Source organism: Coregonus lavaretus (genome assembly GCF_964263955.1).
Source record: "Coregonus lavaretus genome assembly, chromosome: 3".
Classification (NCBI taxonomy): Eukaryota; Metazoa; Chordata; class Actinopteri; order Salmoniformes; family Salmonidae; genus Coregonus; species Coregonus lavaretus.
The window spans coordinates 72,855,601-72,881,515 of NC_139990.1; the positions used below are offsets into that span (position 1 = coordinate 72,855,601).

Genomic DNA, 25,915 nt, shown 5'->3' on the forward strand with positions numbered 1-25,915 from the left:
AGCACTATGCATTTGGGCAGGTAGTGGTCTCCTGGCATCAGCCAAAGCCAGATTTGTCTGTCAGACTGCCAGATGATGAAGCGTGATTCATCACTCCAGAGAATGCATTTCCACAGCTCCAGAATCCAATGGCGGCGAGCTTTACACCACTCCAGCTGAAGCTTGGCATTGTGCATGGTGATCTTAGGCTTCAGCACTCAGCGGTCTCGCTGAGCGGTTGTTGCTCCTAGAAGTTTCCACTTCACAATAACAGCACTTACTGTTGACCGGGGAAGCTCTAGCAGGGCAGAAATTTGACTTACTGACTTGTTGGAAAGGTGGCATCTTATGACTGTGCCACCTTGAAAGTCACTGAGCTCTTCAGTAAGGCCGTTCTACTGCCAATGTTTGTCTATGGAGATTGCATGGCGGTGTGCTCGATTGTATACACCTGTCAGCAACGGGTGTGGCTGAAACAGCTGAATTCACTAATTTCAAGGGGTGTCCACATACCTTTGTATATGTTCCACACAATAACATCAATCATCATAATGTATCACCCCCCACCTTATTTTACAACAGGCTACGTTACAGCTTTGTGTTTAATCGTTGATATATTACTGAACACATAGTATTGGCTTAATTGAGCTTTTATACACTATTATAATAATTTGGGACTGGAGTAGATTGTGCCCGGAACCAGTAGCTAGTAGGAACTGTCTGTGCTCAGCAGTGTTTCCACTCGAACAGTAAGATAATGAGTACACCACGGTCACATTGACCTGTTGATACAGAACAGAAATATAAATGTAAAAAACAGACAGTTTATCCAATAACATGTATTCAAAGAAGTTTGGACGGCTCATCTTAGGGTTTTGTACCCGCTGTTCAACAAATGTGGTGAATGGCACTTCTACTTCAGCTAGGACTGCAGTCAGCTGGACTTCAGGATGTAAACATGGCACGCAGTTTCTGGAGCGTCGCTCTCAAATGGGTTTCGAGCATGTGAGGTATGGTACTATTCCGTTTTAGTTTGCAGATGTGGTCTAAGTGTCTTGGCGATTGCACATGGACTCAGTTGCCTAACTAACTCAATGCTCTTGGAAAATGGTTTCGATCCATGTCGTCTTTTTGCAGCCATGCTGCGAATCTCAGAAGGGCGCTGTATGGGTATTCATCACTAGACTAGAAAGCAAACGGGGAGGGGCCTACGTGTGTCCAATATAAACTCGTTTTCCACTGCGAAACGTTTTTCTACTGTTTGATACATTTACATTTTAGTCATTTAGCAGACGCTCTTATCCAGAGCGACTTACAGTTAGTGAATGCATACATTCTTTTTTTATACTGCCCCCCCGTGGGAATCGAACCCACAACCCTGGCGTTGCAAATGCCATGCTCTACCAACTGAGTTACATCCCTGCCGGCCATTCCCTACCCTACCCTACCCTACCCTACCCTACCCTGGACCAATTGTGCGCCGCCCCATGGGTCTCCCGGTCGCGGCCTGCTATGACAGAGCCTACGAACCAGGATCTCTAGTGGCACACCTAGTACTGCGATGCAGTGCCTTAGACCACTGCGCCACTCGGGAGACCTCATTATGATACCGTGTGCATTAATTATTACACCCCAGGGTTGTATTCATAAGTGCACGCCTTAGCAAAACTGTTTACTCCAAATGCTCTCTAGTGTTATGTAGACGGTTTAGTTTTGCTTCTGTGTGTGCCATCCCTACTCCACAAGGGGGCAAAAGGGGCCTCAGTTGAAACTTGTGCCCCCTCAGTTTTAGTTTCATGTCCCTATATAAAAATAGCAAAAAAGTTCAAATGATTGAGTGACAAGTTGGCGCAAAATCTGTATCTTCACCCTGAAGAGGACACAGTGATGCCGAAATGTTGGTGGTTTTTTACCCAATAAATTACTGAGAGTTTATACATGGCGTGTGACTCTCTTTATTCATTTTTATAGATTATTCAAAGTAGCCACCCTTTGCCTTGATGACAGCTTTGCAAGCTCTTGGCATTCTCTCAACCAGCTTCATGAGGAATGCTTTTCCAACAGTCTTGAAGGAGTTCCCACATGCTGAGCACTTGTTGGCTGCTTTTCCTTCAAACCATCTCAATTGGGTTGAGGTCAGGTGATTGTGGAGGCCAGGTCATCTGATGCAGCACTCCATCACTCTCCTTGGTCAAATAGCCCTTACACAGCCTGGAGGTGTGTTGGGTCATTGTCCTGTTGAAAAACAAATGATAGTCCCACTATGCTCAAACCAAAGTTCTTGAAATTTTCCGGATTGACTGACCTTCATGTCTTAAAGTAATGATGGACTGGCGTTTCTCTTTGCTTATTTGAACGGTTCTTGCCATAATATGGACTTGGTCTTTTACCAAATAGAGCTATCTTCTGTATACCACCCCATACCCTGTCACAACACAACTGATTGGCTCAAACACATTAAGAAGGAAAGAAATACCACAAATTAACTTTTAACAAGGCACACCTGTTAATTGAAATTTATTCCAGGTGACTACCTCATGAAGCTGGTTGAGAGAATGCCAAGAGTGTGCAAAGCTGTCATCATGGCAAAGGTTGACTACTTTGAAGATTCTCAAATATAAAATATATTTTGATTTGTTTAACTATTTTTTGGTTACTACATGATTCCATATGTGTCATTTCATCTTTTTGATGTCTTCACTATTAACCCTGGAATGAGTAGGTGTGTCCAAACTTTTGACTGGTACTGTACATATCGTTAATGTTCATCATAGAAATAGATACATTCTATTATGGTTTTCTTGATAGCCTATAGGTTTTCGTGATTGTGAATGGAACTGTAGGCCTACGTATTGAAAACGTGTTTATGGTAGGCATTACTTAATTGATTTTGTGGTTCGAATTTGATCCACAGAAGTGTATTGTGCCATATCACAACGTATTGCTGTACTCATGAGCGGCATGGTTTTCCATTTGTTTGGCAAGACTGCTATAGTAGCCTGTTGTGGTTATTTGGTTCTCCATTTGCCTTTTGTTTACTCTGTTTGTTTACTATTAATGTAACGAGCCTAAATATAGCTTTTGTCATGCCTTTATCGATCTGATATTTTGTTTACTAGGCCTACTTGGTACCGCTGTTTTGTTCCGTTCGCATTTGCAGTTGTCAGTATTCAAACCCAAACTGCTATTCAGTATTTCTGCTTGCATGCATGAATAACTAGGCTACTACCTTCAGCATTTAGTTAGCATTATTTTGGTAAGCCATTCACATGGGCTGTTTGTAATGGGTAAATTACCCTATCTGTCTTGTAGCCTATATGCATGACCAAAATGGCCTTGTTTAAGTGTGTAGGGCGCTGTCCATTGAGCTGATACAGTGCAGCGGAGATAGGCTACAGATTTCGCACCAACCTGTCACTTCAAAAGCAATCAATCAATGGTCTCGGAGTCTCAGCATTTTAACTTTATGTTTAATGTAGTATAGTGTTATATAAGCAGAATTCTATATAATTCCAATGTATGAACCCCCCCCAAAAATTGTGCGCCCTCACTGATTTCAACTGCCCCCTTAGTCACTTTATCCTGGCGTTTGGTCTGGTGCGTGCTCTAATGAATACGACCCAGGCGTTGTGAGATCTACGCTGTGTGACTGCAATAGAGACGACCTGGGACGTCCCCAATGTCTGATACATGTCAGTATTTGAGTGCCTAATGACAACTGTTTTGCATCTGTAGGACTCGCTCTGCCTCCAAGACCACTGTGGACCCAAATGAGGTGAAGAGGTTCCAGCTTTTCGCCAACAAGTGGTGGAACGAGCAGGGAGACTTCGCAGCCCTCCACTCAATGAACGACCTCAGGGTGCCTTTCATACGGTGTGTGGGTGTGTGTGGGTGTATGCCTATAGTTTATTCACCCCATTGCATATTAGATGCCACAATCATCCACTGATTAGGGCTACTTTAGACCTAGAATCTATGTCAGAGCCAGTTACAGTGAGGGAACAAAGTATTTGATCCCCTGCTGATTTTGTACGTTTGCCCACTGACAAAGAAATGATCAGTCTATAATTTTAATGGTAGGTTTATTTGAACAGTGAGAGACAGAATAACAACAAAAAAATCAAGAAAAACGCATGTCAAAAATGTTATAAATTGATTTGCATTTTAATGAGGGAAATACATTTTTGACCCCTCTGCAAAACATGACTTAGTACTTGGTGGCAAAACCCTTGTTGGCAAACAGAGGTCAGACGTTAATTGTAGTTGGCCACCAGGTTTGCACACATCTCAGGAGGGATTTTGTTCCACTCCTCTTTGCAGATCTTCTCCAAGTCATTAAGGTTTCGAGGCTGACGTTTGGCAACTCGAACCATCAGCTCCCTCCACAGATTTTCTATGGGATTAAGGTCTGGAGACTGGCTAAGCCACTCCAGGACCTTAATGTGCTTCTTCTTGAGCCACTCCTTTGTTGCCTTGGCTGTGTGTTTTGGGTCATTGCCATGCTGGAATACCCATCCACGACCCATTTTCAATGCCCTGGCTGAGGGAAGGAGGTTCTCACCCAAGATTTGACGGTACATGGCCCTGTCCATTGTCCCTTTGATGTGGTGAAGTTGTCTTGTCCCCTTAGCAGAAAAACACCCCCAAAGCATAATGTTTCCACCTCCATGTTTGACGGTGGGGATGGTGTTCTTGGGGTCATAGGCAGCATTCCTCCTCCTCCAAACACAGCGAGTTGAGTTGATGCCAAAGAGTTCTGACTACAACACTTTCACCCAGTTCTCCTCTGAATCATTCAGATGTTCATTGGCAAACTTCAGACGGGCCTGTATATGTGCTTTCTTGAGCAGGGGGACCTTGCGGGCGCTGCAGGATTTCAGTCCTTCACGGCGTAGTGTTACCAATTGTTTTCTTGGTGACTATGGTCCCAGCTGCCTTGAGATCATTGACAAGATCCTCCCGTGTAGTTCTGGGCTGATTCCTCACCGTTCTCATGATCATTGCAACTCCACGAGGTGAGATCTTGCATGGAGCCCCAGGCCGAGGGAGATTGACAGTTATTTTGTGTTTCTTCCATTTGCGAATAATCGCCACAACTGTTGTCACCTTCTCACCAAGCTGCTTGGCGATGGTCTTGTAGCCCATTCCAGCCTTGTGTAGGTCTACAATCTTGTCCCTGACATCCTTGGAGAGCTCTTTGGTCTTGGCCATGGTGGAGAGTTTGGAATCTGATTGATTGCATCTGTGGACAGGTGTCTTTTACACAGGTAACAAGCTGAGATTAGGAGCACTCCCTTTAAGAGGGTGCTCCTAATCTCAGCTCGTTACCTGTATAAAAGACACCTGGGAGCCATAACTCTTTCTGATTGAGAGTAGAGAGAGGGAGAGCAATTTGTTAAATTATGCAGCTGCTCTTGCTTTTCACGAGAGTGGAGCGTGTAGCTTGTTGGCCAATCATAAATCATCAAAGCGGCAAAAGGTTACAGTCATAGAGCCTCGCTCCGTGTGTGGCAAAAGCTAGGAGATATCTAAGTTAATCAATGGAAGATGGAATTAAAATGACGGAATTAAAAGTTCAAGGAGAAGGATAGGCTACAATGACCAAGAGCCAACCGGTAGGGTGTAACTTAATATTTTGAATGCAATTGTTGTTATTTGTAACTGTAGGATGAGAAAGCGCATGCACTGTAGCCACAATTAGCCTAGCTAGCTAACGTTAGCTAGCTTAACTAGCTTATCCCGGTTTGATGCAGTTAAAACAGGTACTACTTAATCATAGCTATGGCAGCTATTAGTCTACTATAGCGCGAGTCGGCTTGGTTGGTTGCAGTCTCTAGTCTCTCCCTCACTGCTCCCAGTATCACTCGCTCACAGTACGGCCCCTCCCCTGCCTGTTAGAGGAGCACCTCTCTTTCACTGATGACATTCGTTATGTGAGCTAAAATGATGTCAGAGCCAGGCAGTACAAGTTAGTGACAGACCCCAGTTGATCCATGTTACATTGAGACAAAAAGTTCAGAAGTGAGAAATGCCTGAAGTAGGTGTGAGGTCAAAAATAGAGGTTCGGGGGCTTGTATATGGATAGGGTTGATACAAGGGCAGATGATATGGAAAGAGTTGATTCCTCCACATCAAAGCTATGCAAGCTATATGTCTGAGGGTATTTCGATTGATAAGATATGCAATATTCTCCACGCCTAATCAGTGCGTTCCCATTCATCCAGCCTACAGTAGCAAATCCCTTTCCTTCCTGTCTGTGAACTGGCGGTGATGAGTCTTAGTGGTGACAGTGTGACTGAGGGATGTCTTACTCAACACTGATGTGTCTCTGCCCTCAGGTTATGTTTAAACGAGGGGACAACAGCACTGATTTGGTTGGTTTAGCATCAGAATCCTCAGTTTTTTTTAGGAATGTTATGTTTATTTACTTATGCTAGCGTAGTTTGCGAGCAGAAACCAGAAGGAAGCGCAGCGGTAGTCTACATGGTCCCTCATCAAAAGCATTAGAGTTGTGTGTGGAGATGGGCTGGATGGGTAGTGTTAGCATTGAGTAGTGTTTAGAGTTGCTGAAGGGCGTCCAGGCTAAAGCTCTCTCCCTGCAGCCCTCTCAGGCTTTCTCTCCCGCTCTCTGTGCCAAGGCTGTGGGAGATCCAGTGGCAGGGCAGTAATGAGGGGGGGACACATGACTCCTCGCCCGCTCCATATACATCTTGCCTGGGGGGACAGCAGCCAGAGGGAATGGGCCGGAGATGGGGGTCAAGAGAGGGAAATGTAATTTAGCTAGGGGATGATTAGAGAGCGGTGACTGTGTAGCCAAGGCGATTGAGATTCTGACAGTAGGAGGTGTGGGGAAACATGGAGACCACACACACAAACAGACTAGGGATAGGCAATTTACATTTTTTGGCTGTTCGAGTGCTCGAATGGGAGAGAAAAAATCAAGATGTGCAAAGCTGATAGACATACCCATGACCACTCAAAGCTGTAATCGCTGCCAAAGGTGCTTCTACAAAGTATTGACTTAGTGGCATGAAAACTTATGTCAATTGGATATTTTTAAAATGGGGTATTGTGTGTAGATGGGTGAGCTTTCTTTTTAACATAATCCATTTTGAATTCAGTCTGTAACACAACAGAATGTGGAAAAAAGTCAAGGGGTATGAATACTTTCTGAAGGCACTGTATGTACAGTGCATTCGGAAAGTATTCAGACCCCTTGAATTTTTCCACATTTTGTTACGTTACAGCCTTATTCTAAAATGGATTAAATTGTTTTTTCCCTCACCAATCTACACACAATACTCCATAATGACAAAGCAAAAGTTTTGCAAATTTATTAAAAATAAACAATGGAAATATCACATTTACATACACTACCGTTCAAAAATTTGGGGTCACTTAGAAATGTCCTTGTTTTCGAAAGTCCATTGTCCATTAAAATAACATCAAATTGATCAGAAATACAATGTAAACATTGTTAATGTTGTAAATGGCTATTGTAGCTGGAAACTGCTGATTTTTAATGGAATATCTACATTTATCAGCAACCATCAGTCCTGTGTTCCAATGGCACGTTGTGTTTGCTAATCCAAGTTTATCATTTTAAACTGAAGATCTCGTATAACGCTGTGTACTACTCCCTTCACAGAACAGCGCAAACTGGCTCTAACCAGAATAGAAAGAAGAGTGGGAGGCACCGGCCCCGGTGCACAACTGAGCAAGAGGACAAATACATTAGTGTCTAGTTTGAGAAACAGGCGCCTCACAGGTCCTCAACTTGCAGCTTCATTAAATAGTACTCGCAAAACACCAGTCTCAACGTCAACAGTGAAGAGGGAGAAGAAAAAGCCATATCTCAGACTGGCCAATAAAAATAAAAGATTAAGATGGGCAATCTGAGATATGTATTTTTCTTTGCAACTCAGCCTAGAAGGTCAGCATCCCGGAGTCGCCTCTTCACTGTTGACGTTGAGACTGGTTTCTCAAACTAGACACTAATGTATTTGTCCTCTTGCTCAGTTGTGCACCGGGGCCTCCCACTCCTCTTTCTATTCTGGTTAGAGCCCGTTTACGCTGTTCTGTGAAGGGAGTAGTACACAGTGTTGTACGAGATCTTCAGTTTCTTGGCAATTTCTCGCATGGAATAGCCTTCATTTTCTCAGAACAAGAATAGACTGGCGAGTTTCAGAAGAAAGTTATTTGTTTCTGGCCATTTTGAGCCTGTAATCAAACCCACAATTGCTGATGCTCCAGATACTCAACTAGTCTCAAGAAGGCCAGTTTTATTGCTTCTTTAATCAGCACAACAGTTTTCAGCTGTGCTGACATAATTGCAAAAGGGTTTTCTAATGATCAATTAGCCTTTTAAAATGATAAACTTGGATTAGCAAACACAACGTGCCATTGGAACACAGGACTGATGGTTGCTGATAATGGGCCTCTGTACGCCAATGTAGACATTCCATTAAAAATCAGCCGTTTCCAGCTACAATAGCCATTTACAACATTAACAATGTCTACACTGTATTTCTGATCAATTTGATGTTATTTTAATGGACAAGAAAATGGCTTTTCTTTCGAAAACAAGGACATTTCTAAGTGACCTCAAACATTTGAACGGTAGTGTAAGTATTCAGACCCTTTACTCAGTACTTTCGTGAAGCACCTTTGGCAGCGATTACAGCCTTGTGTCTTCTTTGGTAGGACGCTACAAGCTTGGCACACCTGTATTTTGGGAGTGGGATAGTGTGTGTTCACAGCGTGACCTCTGACCTCTTTCAGGGATAATCTGTTGAATGCACGTGGCGGGCGGCAGCCGGGGAAACCCCTGGCAGGGCTCAGAATACTGGACGTAGGCTGTGGAGGGGGGCTGCTCACTGAGGTAAAATGTGTGTCTGTCTTTTTTTTGTGTGTGTGTATAAATGAGATAGATATGCAGTCTGATGCTGCTGTGGACAACAGACTCTTATCCCTATACGCCTGATTGGAAATTCCAATTGTTTGAATTGCAAGCTATCAAATCAGATTGAGCTTCACTTTGAATGTAGCCCGTACAGTACAATTCTGCTTGTGATGCAAGCCTTTTCCTTGCTCTACTTGCTCTACCAGTTGCTAATAACATGTTTAAATGTCAACTACATTCATATTCTTTCTCAGTTTGACTGGTCAGGGTTTGGTGGAAAGGACAGTTTGTTGTTTATGTGTTTGTTAGTTTTTGATAACTTCACATCTGCAAACGATTGCATTTGTTTCCTTGCTCTTATTTGAAGTGAACACATACCAGCAGTTCTGTTTTATTTGAGGAGACAACTTCAGGTCTGATATAGCTCTCTATCACACACTAACACACAAGCTATTACACACACACACACACACACACACAGACAGAGAGAGAAACAGACACACACACAGTCTATGTTAGACTTTGGAATGTATGAGTCCGTCTCAGAGAATCGCGTCGTTAGGGAAGTTCCCTTCAGAAGAGATCAGCTGTGGAAGGATGGAGATTGGCTGCGGGCGAGCAGGCAGCATTACGCTGTAAACACACGTGCCACGCCGTACACACATTTAGCCAGAAGGGGGCACTGCCTCTCTCTCCCTCTCTACCTTCCTTCCAGCACTTCACTCACCAAATAGACTGTTAGTGTTCTTTCAAGGGTCAGGTATTCGTCATTCTATTCTAGAATCCATATGTATAAACTCTCTCACTTTCGCTCTCTCAGTTGTGGCTTCCATCACGTCAGTCTATAGACTGACAGTGTTCTTTCAAGGGCCAAGTATTCATCATTTTATTCTGGAATCCATGATAATCCAATTACAGTGCCTTCAGAAAGTATTCACACCCCTTGAGTTTTTCAACATTTTGTTGGGTACAGCATGAATTTAAAATGGATTAAATTGAGATTGTGTGTCACTGATCTACACAATACCCATTAATGATTTTTTTTTTGTGCATTTTTTTTAAACAAATGTATAAAAAATTTAAAGTTGAAACATCTTGAGTCAATAAGTATTCAACCCCTTTGTTATGGCAAATCTAAATAAGTACAGGAGTAAAAATGTGCATAACAAGTCACATAATAAGTTGCATGGACTCACTCTGTGTGCAATAATAGTGGTTAACATGATTTTTGAATGACTACCTCATCTCTGTACCCCCACACATACAATTATCTGTAAGGTCCCTCAGTCGAGAAGTGAATTTCAAGCACAGATTCAACCACAAAGACCAGGGAGGAATTTCCAATACCTCGCAAAGAAGGGCACCTATTGGTAGATGGGTGTAATAAAAAAAAAAAGCAGACACTGAATATCCCTTTGAGCATGGTGATGTTATTAATTACATTTTGGATGGTGTATCAATACACCCAGTCACTACAAAGATACAGGTGTCCTTTCTAACTCAGTTGCCTGAGAGGAAGGAAACCGCTCAGGGATTTCACCATGAGGCCAATGGGGATTTTAAAACAGTTACAGAGTTTAATGGCTGTGATAGGTGAAAACTGAGGATGGATCAACAACATTGTAGTTACTCCACAATACTAACCTCAATGACAGAGTGAAAAAATGGAAGCCTGTACAGAATTAAAATATTCCAAAACATGCATCCTGTTTGAAATAAGGCAATAAGTACTGCTAAAAATACTGTAAAAAATGTGGCAAAGAAATTAACTTTTTGTCCTGAATACAAGGTGTTATGTTTGGGGCAAACACATCACGGAGTGTACCACTCTTCATATTTTCAAGCATGGTAGTCGCTGCATCATGTTATGGGTATGCTTGTCATCGGCAAGGACTAGGGAGTTATTTAGGATAATAATACATGGAATAGAGCTAAGCACAGGCAAAATCCTAGAGGTAAATCCTGGTTCAGTCTGCTTTACACCAGACACTGGGAGACAAATGTACCTTTCAGCAGGACCATAACCTAAAACACAAGGCAATATATTCACTGGAGTTGCTTACCAAGACAACATTGAATTTTCCTGTGTGGCCTAGTTACAGTTTTGACTTAAATCGGCTTGAAAATCTATTGCAAGACATGAACATCGCTGTCTAGCAATGATCAACAACCAACTTGACAGAGCTTGAATCATTTTTAAAAGAATGGGCAAATATTGTACAATCCAGGTATGAAAATCTCCTAAAGACTTACCCAAAAACACTCACAGCTGTAATCTCTGCCAAATGTGATTCTAATTGATCTAATCAAGATATATTAGTGTTTTACTTTTAATTAAAAAAAATATATATATATTGTAGAATTCTTCTTCCACTTTGACATTACAGAGTATTGTGTGTAGGGATCATTGACAAAATGTGCCCATTAAATCCATTTTAATCCCACTTTGTAACATAACATAAAATGTGTAAAAAGTCAAGGGGTGTGAATACTTTCTGAAGGCACTGTATGTATAAACTCACTTCCTCCTCCCTCCCTCTTCCTTAACCCTCCCTCCTTCTTCCTCTACCCTCCATCCCGCCCTCTCTCCCAACCTCCCAGCCCTTGGGTAGACTGGGGGCAGATGTGCTGGGTATTGACCCGGTGGCAGACAGTATTGGGACAGCGGAGGTACATGCGTGGCATGATCCAGACCTGCGTGGCAACGTGCGCTACCGTGCTATCACCCTGGAGGAGCTCTCTGAAAAGGGGGGGCAGGGAGCGGGGCAGTTTGATGCCGTGGTGGCCTCGGAGGTGGTGGAACATCTGGCCGACCTGGAAACCTTCACGCTCTGCTGCAACCAGGTGCTCAAGGTGGGTCATGTGACTCGTCTCACATTCCACACACTCGCGTGTGATGTGGTCATGTGACTGTTCTCTCTGATTTGTTGAGTGGATCAGTCACTTCATTGAGTTAACCATGTACCAGGTGGTGTGTGTCAGCACATAAGTGTGTGACCGTGTGTATGAACGTGCGTGTGTGTGTGTAATGGATCAGTGTGTCGGAGGACAAATGAGTTGAGAGAGAGCCCAAATCTTCCTAATCTCCTCTAATACTATTGCATCCAGATTCTCACTCTCTCTGGCCCAAATCTCTCACCCGCTCTTTTAACACTGACCATCAGAAATATATAATTTGTTCTGTACAATGTCATGTTTAAAATAGCTTTATTGGTTGAGAAGTAAACCAGCTCTCATCTCTCCTTGTTACAGTTGTGTGTACAGTCTCTGATGTGTTAGATGAAGCATTCAAAGCCTGTCTCCTTTACCTGATCTTTCAGTTGTTTTTGTTCTATTGAAGTCTTATCTATCAGAGTTGTGTCGCTGCCTCTCAATTGACAACAATAGTGCCATTCATTACGGTACACAACGAAAAACATTTTAAAACGTTTTGCAACAGAAAATGAGCATTTCTTATTGGACCAGGTACCAGTCCAGGTAGTCTCTCCTGGTTTGTTTTCTTCTGTTTGGTGCTTAATGAACACAACCCTGGGTTGTAACGGTCTCCCTCCTATGTGCAGCCAGGAGGATCTCTCTTCATCACCACCATCAACAAGACCCAGCTGTCGTACGCCCTGGCCATCGTGGCAGCAGAGGAGGTGCTGCGCATCGTGCCCAGCGGGACCCATGACTGGGACAAGTTTGTCAGCCCCGTGGAGCTGGAGTGCCTGCTAGAGTCCAGTGAGTCTGCCTGCTCTTCATCCAAATGCTGCTGCTCCTCTTCCTCACTCTCCTCCTAGCTCTTTCTACTGTCCCTTTGGTCTCTTACTATTGTGCTGGTGCCTCTTTTTGAAGGCACACTGGTGTCTTTGTTTGGCTCAGTCTCATTCTTTCGTTATCACTTTCCAATAGGAGGTTGTGTGTGACCGTCTGTCTCTAGCGCTCTCTGTCTTTTCAATTGTCCCATTCTCTTATTTCTCATCCTCTCTTTCTCACCCATTCTCTCTCTCTTTCTCTCTGACCCATTCCTCTCTGTCTCTACTCCATCCCAGATGGTTTCCATGTGGGGTCTATCCGAGGGATGCTGTATAACCCTCTGTCAGGGGCCTGGAGCTGGATAGAGAGCACCAGCATCAACTACGCCTTGCACGCGGTCAAACTCGAGGAGGAACCGAACCCCGACGAGGACGACCCCGAAGACCCCACCGTGATAGTGGCCCAAGCTAAGGCCAGACGCTGGTACAACTGACTTGACCATGGGAGATGGAGAGAGAGTGGTCGTAAGTGGTCAGCTGCAGCACAGAGGCTCTGGATCTCTAAAGGGACTGAAGGGAAAGGCAATGGACCTGAAAAACACAAAGTCTATGAGAAAGTTACATAGTTCAGAGCTTGATACAAGTACATGATGGCGTTTTCTTTCAGCCAGGCCATGATTATTCTGTGAGTTCACAGCATAATGAGTCCCCCTGAATTGCGTGAACTGTTTAACCTTTCGAGGCTTGTCATTACAATGTCATCTGTTGTGGTAGAAGTGTTCATCACTGTGATTGACATGTCAGGTCTCTGATTTACTATTGAGCAAGATGTTTTCTTCAAATACAGTCATAATCTGTCTGTTCATCAAAATCCATCGTGTGGATATTGTTTATCTTATCATATCCTCCATTAGGAAATGAAATTGTTTTCTTTACGGTTCTCCGATCTGATGATTATTGCTCTCTAGTGTCATTTCAACAGAGTGAAGATATAGTCCAAATCAGTGATGTGATGTTTCAGTTGTGAATAAGTCCTGTGTTGAAATTCAGGTTCTGAGTAGAGGGCTTTTTATATTAAAACATTCTTTAGATTTTCTGTCCACATATTTCCTGCTAATCCATGAAATATGGGAGGGGGAGATCAGGCTCCTTCAGCCTTCTCTCTCTTGTTTGCTCTCTGTAACCATGGTGACTTTTAGATAATAATTGGCTTCTTGCTGAACTATTACATAAGACCCAAACAAGCCTCCAACTAAACTAAATCATGCTTGCAAGTTATTCTTCAAAACAGACACAATCATTGGCTGGATGTTTCAAGAAGTACAGTCACAGTAGTGTATTTGATCCTCCACAGATGGACTTAGTGTTTCTGTTATATATTTTTTGCTTATATGTAGACAACACCCAGGACAATGTGCTGGAATGCAAAAGAGGTACATGTTTTTTTTCCTCATGACACAAATGTTATTCAAGTCACATGCCCCACTGGATTCTAACAAGTTGCATTTAAAAGCTGTTCATTGTATGTCCAAACTATTATGGGTCGATGTAGGCTATAGAACAGTCCAGGGATGGTTTTCCGTCTCATACCTAAGCAGAATAAGATTGCTCTGCAATAAATTTAGCAGACCAGGTTTCAACAGGATGAACATGTACAACTGGTCCAATACAGTGTAGTCTACCTCCAGTGATATGAGCGCTCGCCCACGAAGCCGATGGAGTGCGCACGCTTCTTGCAGTATGGTTGCGCAGTAAGGATTTTGGATGTATAGGCCTTCTTATGGAATATATCTATTTCAATATTTTAAAGAAAAAATGAATCTGCACAAAGCTATAATAAACGGATTATTGAATACGATTTCACAACGACTATGAATCGGTTTGAAAAGCATTTATTATGAGGTGCGATGCTGATTTCAAACAGAACCGGTTTGGGAAAAGCACAGCGCACGGATGCAGGCGGCACTGGGTTGGCACCAATGATTTATATATACACTAGATTACTGATAGGGGGCGCTGTGTTGAAGCCACCATGCCTCCATCTAGCCACAAATATTTTGGAAGCTATAGAAATGTATTTATTAATGTCTATATTAGTGTTTGCCACGGTTATTATATTACAGACACCTTAATGCATACTTTTCAATTATATTATGTGAGCTAAACATAAAAATAAAACAAATATAAAAATATTTTCTTTCAAGTATAATTTTTAGAGATTACTAATGTTACTGTCCCCACTACAACAACAAAAATACTTAAATACATTGAATTGTGTTCTTAACATTCAATTGAAAGACTGTAGAATTCCATTCATTCATATGGAGGACTGCTCCTACTGGGGAGTGCCAATATGGCCGACCGGTGGCTTCAAAGCCTATCAATGGCCAATACATATCATCAGCAATCCAGGGTTTATATACATCATTGGTTGGCACTAGCTCAGACTCTGAGGGGTACCAGTGATGTAACTGACCTTACATTATAGAATTCTTACGAAAGCGCGATCCGTTTCCGTTTTTCAAGCAAAGTTGTTTCGCAAACAATCACAACGGAAAGCGCATTGATCGGATGTATTCTGGAAGATGAATGCCTTTTTACACTTCCGAAGTTACTGCAGAGTGAGTATAACCGGCTATAGGTAAAGGAGCCGAAAGCATGCACCTGCTATGCAAGCAAATTGTTGTTGAACATGCACCAGTCGTTATACAAATCGAAGAGTATGTTCTGCATTCAATAATGGCTAAATACTAAGCCTACTGTATATAGCTTGGTCCATGCAAATACAGTTGGACAAGTAAATGTTGCTATGGAGATATTGCAGGACTTTGTAAAAGAGATAATAGTGAAATTGCCCATATAACATTGCTCCAAGAAAACAACATAGTTGCTTAATCCATTTAATTGGCATTTAGAAATCAATATAATCATTAAATAAGGCCTGGCCTATTGCCCTATATTAAAGCCTTTGCTGTTTTAATTAAAATAAACTATTTCAAATCATAAACCCAAACTACCCCAATCAACTTGTGTGGTGGTTTTGTTGTCACTGAGGCTCAGATGCTAGGGGCGTGCTCATCGTCTGCCACCAGTTTTGCCGCGGTGACATCACTCGTTTCCATTGGAACAGACAAAGGCTCCGAGGGCTGGCGGAGGATGCCGAGCTGGGGTGGGGGCACCATCAGGCCGGAAAATGTCTATTTCTCCTGTTTGGCAGATGAAATAGCATATCGCTATGCCGCATAGGACTGTTGTGACATATTGATGAAGCCGAGAGTGGTTTGCGGGACGCAGGCGCCACGCGGTGATTGAGAGAGCATGTGGGGTGCTGGTTTCGCCTCGTCCCGACCGTGTGTGGTTGAACTCGGGCGGAATCACAGCCTGCCCTTGGGGCTATGTGGCTCGGACGAGCCTCACTCTCTTTATGGCTATATCGTCGCAATCCCTTTACAGGATTACGGTGGGATCATGTCGGGATTGGGGTCGGATTCCTGGTGGAAGAAGACCCTCTATATCACCGGTGGTGCCCTCCTCGCCGCTGCTGCCTACCTATTACACGAGCTGCTCGCCATCAGGTAGGCTACAATGGCAAAAAGATGACACAATCTGCAAGGGTATTGCTTCACATTATGAAATGTGTGTATCTGTGTGATGTTTAGGCTGTGTTTGCGTAGGCCTAATCTACAATATTCACAATAATGATTGGGGGATGTGCTGGGGGTGTGTGGCTGGTGGTGCGCACTTACTGTCACCTCTGAACAGCTGCTCTTGACAGATCTTTGAAAAACAGAATATTGCTATCGTTTGTTTACATTTCTTCACATATTCGCGGAATCATCTCTTCCTGCACTGTAGACTAGACTGTGCAGCTGTTTTATGATACAGTTCCCCGCAAGGAGGCAAGGACAGAAGATGGAAAAATATTGGAATGTGGAAAATCACGCGTCAGGTCTTGTGCAATGTCTCGTGCCAGCCACAAGCCACTTGAGAGTAAATATGCATTTCTCTAGCGCTGCAGCAGTTGTGTCAGAATTACCTTTACTAACCTCTTACGTGAGCTATTTTAAGATTTATGTTTAGTGAAAGCGGACGTTTGTAGCCTACTGTTGAATGAAATGCGTCTGGTTTAATCTTTGAGAGGGAAGATTAATCCAGGCCTATTGTTAATGTAATGAATGGCGCTCCTGTCCCCACACAATCGTCAATCAAGGATTTAGGCCTATGGTACATTCTGTAACAGTGGCTCCATATAATCTGTCACACACTCTGAGAGGACTGGCTTTGCATTTCCCAATTTGGAAACATTGCTGTATCACGTTGCATACGCTTACCATCGTCATGCTTCTACCATAGAAAACTACATTTTGACAGTAAATCTGCAGTGTGTTGTTCTATGCCACCCCTTTGAGTGCTTATTCTCAAAGGAACTCCCTGTATCTAGGCCTAAATACAATAGTGTTTCTATTACATGGTCCAGAATTTCAGCACCATTGAAAAATGGACTTCGACGTAGCCTACGTTGTTTCGACGGTTTCAGCACCACGGTTCTATGGACAGCGACATTTTGTGGGGATGTGAGTTGTTTATTATCGTGGACTGTCCTGCGCAAGACCATTGTACCGAAAACCTAGCCTATACATTTTATTAGCCAAAGTAGGCTATCATTTATATACATGCCATATTTATTTCCATACATTTAAGGAGAATTTCAAGGTGTTACAAAATGCCTGATGTAACTGACTTTGGATGGATTCCATTCCTGCTCTATGGACATGATATGTAGGCTATAATTCATCAAATTAACTTCGGTAAGAACTAGAGTAATTGCAAGGCCCCTGTACTGTAGGCTATGTTTAATTATTAAAGCCAAAAGATATGTCAGTGTCAGTCACCCACACCCACCATTTAAAAACTGTGGGGTGGAAATGTGAGGACTCTATCAGCTTTTCACAAGCGTGATTAGCCTCATAGGCCTTGATTTCAAGGGTAGTAGAGGTTTGAAATGGAAGTTCAGACAAATCCTAGAGTTTCTTCTGCTGTAGGCCCATTGAATACCATGGAGTCAGTAATATGATGATGATTTTACCCTCTCAATATCTATCCCATTATCTTAAATGTGTGTGTTGCATCTGTGTATACTTGTGTGCAAGAGTGTTGAGACTGGTGACTTAAATATAGTGAGGGAACAGGTTGTTCTAGGGCAATTCAACAATAACAGAAATACGCTTTGACTCAGATAAAAAAAAACATTGATTTCAAAGTTTAACAAACCATACAACTCTATGCACAAGGACTACTTTGAACAATTTACACAGAAAATTTCACACAAAAAAAAACACATTTACTGGAAGAACTGTGCAGATGCAAAGTTTGGTAACAGAAAAATCTCCCTCAGTTTTTTATGCGACCACGTTTTCCAAAAACTGTTAAATATCTGCTCAGAATTAAGATAAAAAAAATGTCTGCAGAAAGAATGGGGTGTCAGCTATGACATGACACCTTGAGTTAGAATTGTTTTGTTTGTTATTGAACTACAGTAGGTGAAGTGGATTTACATCTGGTAATAGAATAACGGTAACGGAATTACATCATGGGTCCATGATCTGTACCATACAAAAATCGATAATTATGGATATGAATATCATTATCTTCATGGTGATGTATCCTGAATAGGCAAACGAATGTAGAAATATGCAATATCTTTTTACATATTTGGGTATTATTCTACACACTGGTTATTATTGTAATGAGCTCCGTCCTCAAACAAGACCACATTTGGTTGGTCCAGACCAGACCAAATCTGAAACAATCATAGACGTCTATGTTTCACAAGTTTGGACATCACAGTGGAGCACAGCACAGCAGAGTTCAGCACAGTACTCTAGTGTGCTCTACTGTACTGTACTCCACTATTCTGTACTATTCTGTACTCTACCGTTCTCTACTGTACTGTACTCCACTATTCTGTACTATTCTGTACTCTACCGTTCTCTACTGTACTGTACTCCACTATTCTGTACTATTCTGTACTCTACCGTTCTCTACTGTACTGTACTCCACTATTCTGTACTATTCTGTACTCTACTGTTCTCTACTGTACTGTACTCCACTATTCTGTACTATTCTGTGCTCTACCGTTCTCTACTGTACTGTACTCCACTATTCTGTACTATTCTGTACTCTACTTTTCTCTACTGTACTGTACTCCACTATTCTGTACTATTCTGTACTCTACCGTTCTCTACTGTAGTGTACTCCACTATTCTGTACTATTCTGTACTCTACCGTTCTCTACTGTACTGTACTCCTCTATTCTGTACTATTCTGTACTCTACTGTTCTCTACTGTACTGTACTCCACTATTCTGTACTATTCTGTACTCTACCGTTCTCTACTGTACTGTACTCCACTATTCTGTACTATTCTGTACTCTACCGTTCTCTACTGTACTGTACTCCTCTATTCTGTACTATTCTGTACTCTACTGTTCTCTACTGTACTGTACTCCACTATTCTGTACTATTCTGTACTCTACCGTTCTCTACCGTTCTCTACTGTACTGTACTCCACTATTCTGTACTATTCTGTACTCTACCGTTCTCTACTGTACTGTACTGTGCTGTCCAAACTTGTGAAACATAGACATCTTTGATTGGTTCAGATTTGGTCCGGTCAGGGCCAACTACTTTTCAACGTCCGTGGACGTCCGGTGTCAGTCGGTGCTCAGTGGGTGAGGATGCTTGTTACAGTAAATGGAAAGAGGTGGTAGGTGGTAGGTGTCATTAAGAGCCGGGAGACGTAACATTAACTGGCGAGAGAAGAAATAGAGAGACTGTATATAATGACAAGATGGTCTTGTCTCCGCCCTAACAGTGGGAGTCGTTGTCCCAAAGGCGGGAAGGCAGGCACTCTGCTTATCGTTCTGCTTATCGGTCTGCTTATCGTGGACAGATTTTGATTGAGTAAACCCTCTCGCTTTGCCTCTTCCTCTCTGATTTGACCACCAGATGACAGAAAGGGAAAAAACACAGTTATGAGCTGAACATAACAGTATGCCAGTGGAAGGGAGGACAGTAGCAGGTGACCCAAGTGTGGTTTGTGACTAGTATGATTTCCCATTGTAGCCAATTCAATTGCAGTAATTCCATTACTGATTTTGCAGTAATTCCGTTACCGATTTGGTAACAGAATTACGAGTTTTAATTACTTAATAATTAATAAACAAACTTGATATCAGTAAAAACACTATAACTACCTTTACTTGTTACATCTGTGAAATGTCATTATCCTCCCTCATGATGGAGAGAAATTAGGAAACATCTTAAAGAAATGTGGGTTTTTGATAACAGAATGTATATATGCCTTAATTTCTCAAAAATATAGACTCTTTGCTTTCATTTGACACAATTTGACATGCTTCTATGAACTCCACATGTTGGTGCTCATCAGTCCTTTTAAATGGAAATGCCCTCTGTAACACAGAGCAAAGGGAAGAATAGTTCCTCTCGCTGCTGTGACACCATGCTATAATAGGCACCAGGTGAGACCCTCCCCTCCCAGTGAGATTACTAAGAGCCTGAAACAGAGCTGCAACTAATCCTACTCTCTCCTATCTGATCTCCTCCAATCAGGGCGAGTTATGATATTGTTCTCACAACACAAACTGACCTGGAAATTGCTGTACTGTTGTCACAGAAACGTTGATGACTTTTAAAGTGGCTGTCACATAGAGATAAAACAATTGTTTTCAAGTGTTATATCTCATGGGGCTCCCACCTGTGTATTTTGAAGTTGCCTCAGTATAGCATACCTTTTCAGATGGCCTTTTTTCTCCCCGGGTGTTTTCCAGGAAGGAGCAGGAATTGGACTCTAAAGATGCCATCATCCTCCACCAGTTCTCCAGGCCAAACACTGGGGTCCCCAGCCTCTCACCATTCTGCCTCAAGATGGAGACCTACCTACGCATGGTGGACCTGCCCTACCAGGTACAATAGTCTGTGTAAGATAAAGTATAACTTTTAAAAAGTAGAACTGGTTTCCTGTACACAGATTAAGCCTACATTCCTGGACTAAAAAGCACTTTAAATGGAAATTCTCCTGCATGTTTTTTATGTCCAGGGATTAATCTGAGTCTGGGAAACCAGTCCTACATATTCAGATACAACTAGAGTGCGTTTTATGATGATTTCCTCGGGTATCAAGTAATTCATGATGCAAGAAGATATTTAACACTTAGATGGAGAGTTCATTCAAATATGTAATAGGTACCGTGGTTTGCAGAACAAAAAGACATGTGCTTCGCCTCTTGCCATTCGAACTAACTGAACAAAGAAAACCTCTCAGTTTATATACCTCATGTGACACGTTTCTTGAACAACATCTGTTAACCATCATTTGGCACTCCCTTCTTTGATGGTATTACCCTGTACCCAAGTCAGTATATTACTATCTATCAATCATTCTAAGATAAACCACCAGTAAGCTCCCTTGACATAATGGAATCCTTGTTATTCAGACTGTGCGGCGCCAAGTCACTTATCTACTAAATCTACCTTGTTCCTATGACACTGTGAAATGACATCATAACAGTGTGTCAATCTCCCAGTGCTGAATCCCATTCTGTTCTCCCTCTTGCAGAACTACTTTGATGGGAAGCTCTCTCCGCAGGGCAAGATGCCATGGATTGAGTATAACCGGCAGCAGGTGTCGGGGTCAGAGTTCATCATTGACTTCCTGGAAGAGAAGCTGGGCGTCAACCTCAACAAGAACCTCAGTCCCCAGGAGAGAGCCGTGTCCCGGGCTGTCACCAAGATGGTGGAGGAGCACCTCTACTGGTGACTCAGTCAATTAATATACCCACAGCTACATTGGTGACTCCGTATATGTCACAGCCGGTCCCAAATTGCACCCTACCCTCCCCCTTGGTCCTTAACCCTTGATGTTAGCATGTCTGAAGAGTCTAAATAGGTACACTATATATTCAAATTAGTGAATTCAGCTATTTCAGCCACCCCCGTTGCTGACAGGTGTATAAAATCGAGCACACAACCATGCAATCTCCACAGACAAACATTGTCAGTAGAATGGCCTTACTGAAGAGCTCAGTGAATTTCAACGTGGCACCGTCATAGGATGCCACCTTTCCAACAAGTCAGTTCGTCAAATTTCTGCCTGGCTAGAGCTTCCCCGGTCAACTGTAAGTGCTGTTATTGTGTAGTGGAAACGTCTAGGAGCAACAATGGCTCAGCCGCGAAGCGTTAGGCCACACAAGCTCACAGAACGGGATCGCCGAGAGCTGAATCGTCTGTCCTCGGTTGTAACACTCACTACCGAGTTCCAAACTGCCTCTGAAAACACCGTCAGCACATGAACTGTTCGTCAGAAGCTTCATAAAAAGGGTTTACATGGATCACCATGCGCAATGCAAAGCGTCGGCTGGAGTGGTGTAAAGCTCGCCGCCATTGGACTCTGGAGCAGTGGAAATCCGTTCTCTGGAGAGATGAATCACACTTCACCATTTGGCAGTCCGACTGACAAATCTGGGTTTGGCGCATGCCAGGAGAACGCTACCTGCCCCAATGCATAGTGCCAACTGTAAAGTATGGTGGAGGAGGAATAATGGTCTGGGGCTGTTTTTCATAGTTCGGGCTAGGCCCCTTATTTCCAGTGAAGATAAATATTAATGCTATACAGCATACAATGACATTCTAGACGATTCTGTGCTTCCAACTTTCAGCATGACAATGCCCCGTGCACAAAGCGAGGACCATACAGAAATGGTTTGCCGAGATTAGTGTGGAAGAACTTGACTGGCCTGCACAGAGCCCTGACCTCAACCCCATCAAACACCTTTGGGATGAATTGGAACGCCAACTGCGAGCCAGGCCTAATCGCCCAACATCAGTGCCTAACCTCACTAATGCTCTTGTGGCTGAATGGAAGCAAGTCCCCGCAGCAATGTTCCAACATCTAGTGGAAAGCCTTCCCAGAAGAGTGGAGGCTGTTATAGCAGCAAAGGGGGGACCAACTCCACATTTAATGGCCATTATCTTGGAATGAGATGTTCGACGAGCAGGTGTCCACATACCTTTGGTCATGTAGTGTATAAGCAGTGTAGTGGTAAAGTTTCCACCATATTGCTTCCACCTTACATATCTGCAAAGATTGAAGGGTTAGGGCCAAGGGGAGGGGTAGGGAATTAATTTTAACCGGCTAAGGTCACTCACTATTCCCAAGTGGTCATCCACAGTTACATTACTGATTAACTTACAGTATATCCACCTCATGTGACGTTACATTATTGGTGAGTTACTGCTGGGCATCTGTTCTGGTGAGGCTTCTGCTGGGAAGTCACTGATGCTGCATTCCAAATGGCACCCCATTCCTGATATAGTGCTCTACTTTGGACCAGGGCCCATAGGGCTCTGGACAAAGTATTGCACTATGTAAGGAATAGGGTGCCATTTTGGACACAGGCTGAGCCTTTCCTGGTTGGGCCCCAGGGAGAGGTAGTCTGATGAATGACACATCTAAAAGCATTTGTTTCTGAGCATGAATGTCAAAGAAAAGAGGAGGGAGTGCATACTTGCTCATCAAGCTCTTTTCTGCAATATTTACAAGGTGAGAAATCAGTCAGCATCACGTTTCTGTGCATCAGATCTTGTGAATCTCATTCAGAACCAGAGCCATGAATTGGAGGGGGGGGGGGGGGGGGGGGGTTCCATAATATTGGTCTGCAGCTGTAGAGTAAGGGTAATTCATATAACTCTCATTTCCACTCCCTTTCTCTCGCTCTCTCTCTTTTCTCTCTGTTTTTCTCCTGTCTTCTTTTTCCCCCATCACCACCTCCTCTACTCTCTCTCCTCTTTCCCCCTCCCTCTCGCAGGCTATGTTTAGACTGTTGATTACATGATTTATGGCTGTGCAGGACTATGGGGCTGCTTGTTGCTCTGTTTGGCCAGCTGGGGATAGCAGCATGGGTTACAGCGTGATTGATGTTGCTATGACAACATGGAGCTGAAGGCTGCTCTGTGACAGAGATATGCCTCTGGTCTGTGAGAGTGTGCTGTTTATCATAAAGTGCATGTACTGTATATTAGGTTCAATGTCTGGTTTAGTGAAGATTGGCATTTGTCTTCCATCCTTGTTGTGTAGAGCTTGAGTTGTTATAACTAAGGGAATTGTTTAATGGTATTGAAATCCTTTAAATAGTTATGATTTGATCTCAGGTTTATCTCAGGTTGATCTCAGGTTTGTCTGGTTTAGCCCCTGAAGCAAATTTTCCCTCAGATCCTTTTCTAGACAGCTCAATCTTTTTTTATCTAGAGAGCTGACTGTTAATCATCACAATACATTCATTACTCTTGTCCTGTTAACTGAAGGTGAAAGATTAATTCAAAATGTCTCTGTGATCTCATGCCACGATTTTTTATAACGAACCCAAGATAGACCACAGCCTGTCGTTTCCAATGGGAACAAATTAGTAATAGTGGGCAGAACAAGCAAGTAGGGGGCAGAGCCAAGCACGAGATAGCAAGATCCTGTTGGCGTGTTCTAGCATGTATTTGCATATTTCCGTTAGGGAACTCCTACTCTGTGAAGTGTGCGTGTGCAATAACTTAATTTGCCCTTGAACTCCTTCTAAACAATGCCATTTTTTTGCATTTTACAGTCCACTCTGTTTGTAATAGATTCTAGTTTTGGGAACAGAAAACTCTATTGAGATCAAATGTTTCATCGATGAGAAAATGAACATAATGTCAGCCAAAATCCATCTCGCTCAATCTTCTCCCACTGCTGGCTACTGGGCTTACTCTCGTCACCATATTTGGTAGTAAGTGGAAACGCCAACGGGATGCTTCACACTTCTAGTGAATTATCTGGCTCATTGTTCGATCTGTGGTGGCAGGCTAAGTATCGAATAGACATAAGTTATAGCTCCACCTTGTGACAGGGAGGGGAAGGAACATGGCTCTGGTATCAGTCCCTCCTGTTATCCCAATTACAGATGTACATATAGTACACACATGCACACCCTACTTAGTGTGCACCAGATGGCAAACTCTATGCAAAGACTTATATAAGGTCTTGTAACCTTCTTCTTCATTTCACTATGTTGTACATCACATTTCCACTTGATCAGATATTACATATAATGTAGATTGCATCAAGCAATGCATAGGTGAACCAGTAGGGACAAAGGAGCCCTAAAAGCCAGTGGTGGAAAAAGAACCAAATTAATATACTTGAGTAAAATTAAAGATAGCTTAATAGAAAATGACTCAAGTAAAAGTGAAAGTCACCCAGTAAAATACTACTTGAGGAAAAGTCTAAAAGTATTGGGTTTTAAATATACTTCAATATCAAAAGTAAATGTTAAAGTATAAATCATTTCAAATTCCTTATATTAAGCAAACCAGATGGCACGATTTTCTTGTTTTTTAAATTTACGGATAGCCAGGGGCACACCTTAGACATAATTTACAAATCAAGCATTTGTGTTTAGTGAGTCCACGAGATCAGAGGCAGTTGGGATGACCAGGGATGTTCTCTTGATAAGTGCGTGAATTGGACCATTTTCCTGTCCTGCTAAGCATTCAAAATATAACGAGTACTTTTAGGTGTCAGGGTAAATGTATGGAGTACCATTCAAGATAGGGAATGTTGTAAAATAATTAGTATTTTACTTTCTATTTATAGTATTTTATAAATAGATAAGACAGCATTAGAAGAAAGGATAATTAGCTAAATAATACATCTTAAAATACAAGGAACTGGAACACAAAAGTACTCAAAAGCCCGAATTTAGGTAGGAATCAACATGGTAGGGATAAAAACAGCAAACAGAGGACATAGTAGGCACATTATGTGGGTATGTGCAGGTGTATTGTGATGGAAGGTGGGGTGTGTGTTTTTGTGTTTGGAAAAGTGTGGAGTTAAGTGAGTGACAAAGGAAAATGATTGTAAATCCCAGAGCCCATGTGTGTCTGCGAGCAGGGGTTGTGAGCGAGAGCTTTCACACTTTATGATATGGGATATACATGTTTAAATGATAAATATAGTTTATTTATTGTCCTCTCATGATGGAACTGTCCCCAACCCTATACCCTAGACACCCACCTGAGCGACCCATACACTAAGGAGAAGTCCTTATCTGTTTTATAGGCCTACTGCAAGTAGCCTATACGCAGCCAAAACAGAAAGATAAATGCGGTCAGAGACCCACTAAAGCAGCACCGCTGTATGCCTGGCAGGGTTGGTCCTACAAAGCCAAAGCCCCCTGATGGGTGAGCATAAGATA

At 42.6% G+C, this 25,915-nt stretch overlaps 2 protein-coding genes across 2 annotated transcripts in view; both read left to right on the forward strand.

Annotated features, from left to right (window-relative positions):
- Nucleotides 1-719: 719 nt before the first annotated feature.
- Nucleotides 720-14,468, forward strand: LOC311117900 (ubiquinone biosynthesis O-methyltransferase, mitochondrial-like). The gene is made up of 6 exons (XM_084157577.1): nucleotides 720-989; nucleotides 3,715-3,852; nucleotides 8,761-8,860; nucleotides 11,483-11,734; nucleotides 12,442-12,601; nucleotides 12,913-14,468. Exons 1-6 carry the CDS (start codon nucleotides 817-819, stop codon nucleotides 13,107-13,109), a joined length of 1,020 nt encoding a protein of 339 aa, XP_084013703.1. The 5' UTR covers nucleotides 720-816; the 3' UTR covers nucleotides 13,110-14,468.
- Nucleotides 14,469-15,933: 1,465 nt separating this feature from the next.
- Nucleotides 15,934-25,915, forward strand: part of LOC311108609 (failed axon connections homolog) — a gene marked incomplete at both ends in the record, with an annotated part of 30,577 nt that continues 20,595 nt past the window's right edge. Inside the window, 3 exons of the mRNA XM_084151273.1 lie at nucleotides 15,934-16,190; nucleotides 20,465-20,600; nucleotides 21,253-21,449. Of these exons, the coding sequence (XP_084007399.1) occupies nucleotides 15,934-16,190; nucleotides 20,465-20,600; nucleotides 21,253-21,449 (590 nt within the window). The remainder of the gene's footprint in view (nucleotides 16,191-20,464; nucleotides 20,601-21,252; nucleotides 21,450-25,915) is intronic.

What these genes read in the sequence shown, in the direction of transcription:
- LOC311117900 (XM_084157577.1), top strand. Translation starts at nt 817, where the DNA reads ATGTATTCAAAGAAGTTTGGACGGCTCATCTTAGGGTTTTGTACCCGC. An exon ending in ATGGGTTTCGAGCATGTGAG is followed by an intron (nt 990 to 3,714) that starts GTATGGTACTAT and finishes TTGCATCTGTAG; the next exon opens with GACTCGCTCTGCCTCCAAGA. An exon ending in GGAGTGCCTGCTAGAGTCCA is followed by an intron (nt 12,602 to 12,912) that starts GTGAGTCTGCCT and finishes ACTCCATCCCAG; the next exon opens with ATGGTTTCCATGTGGGGTCT.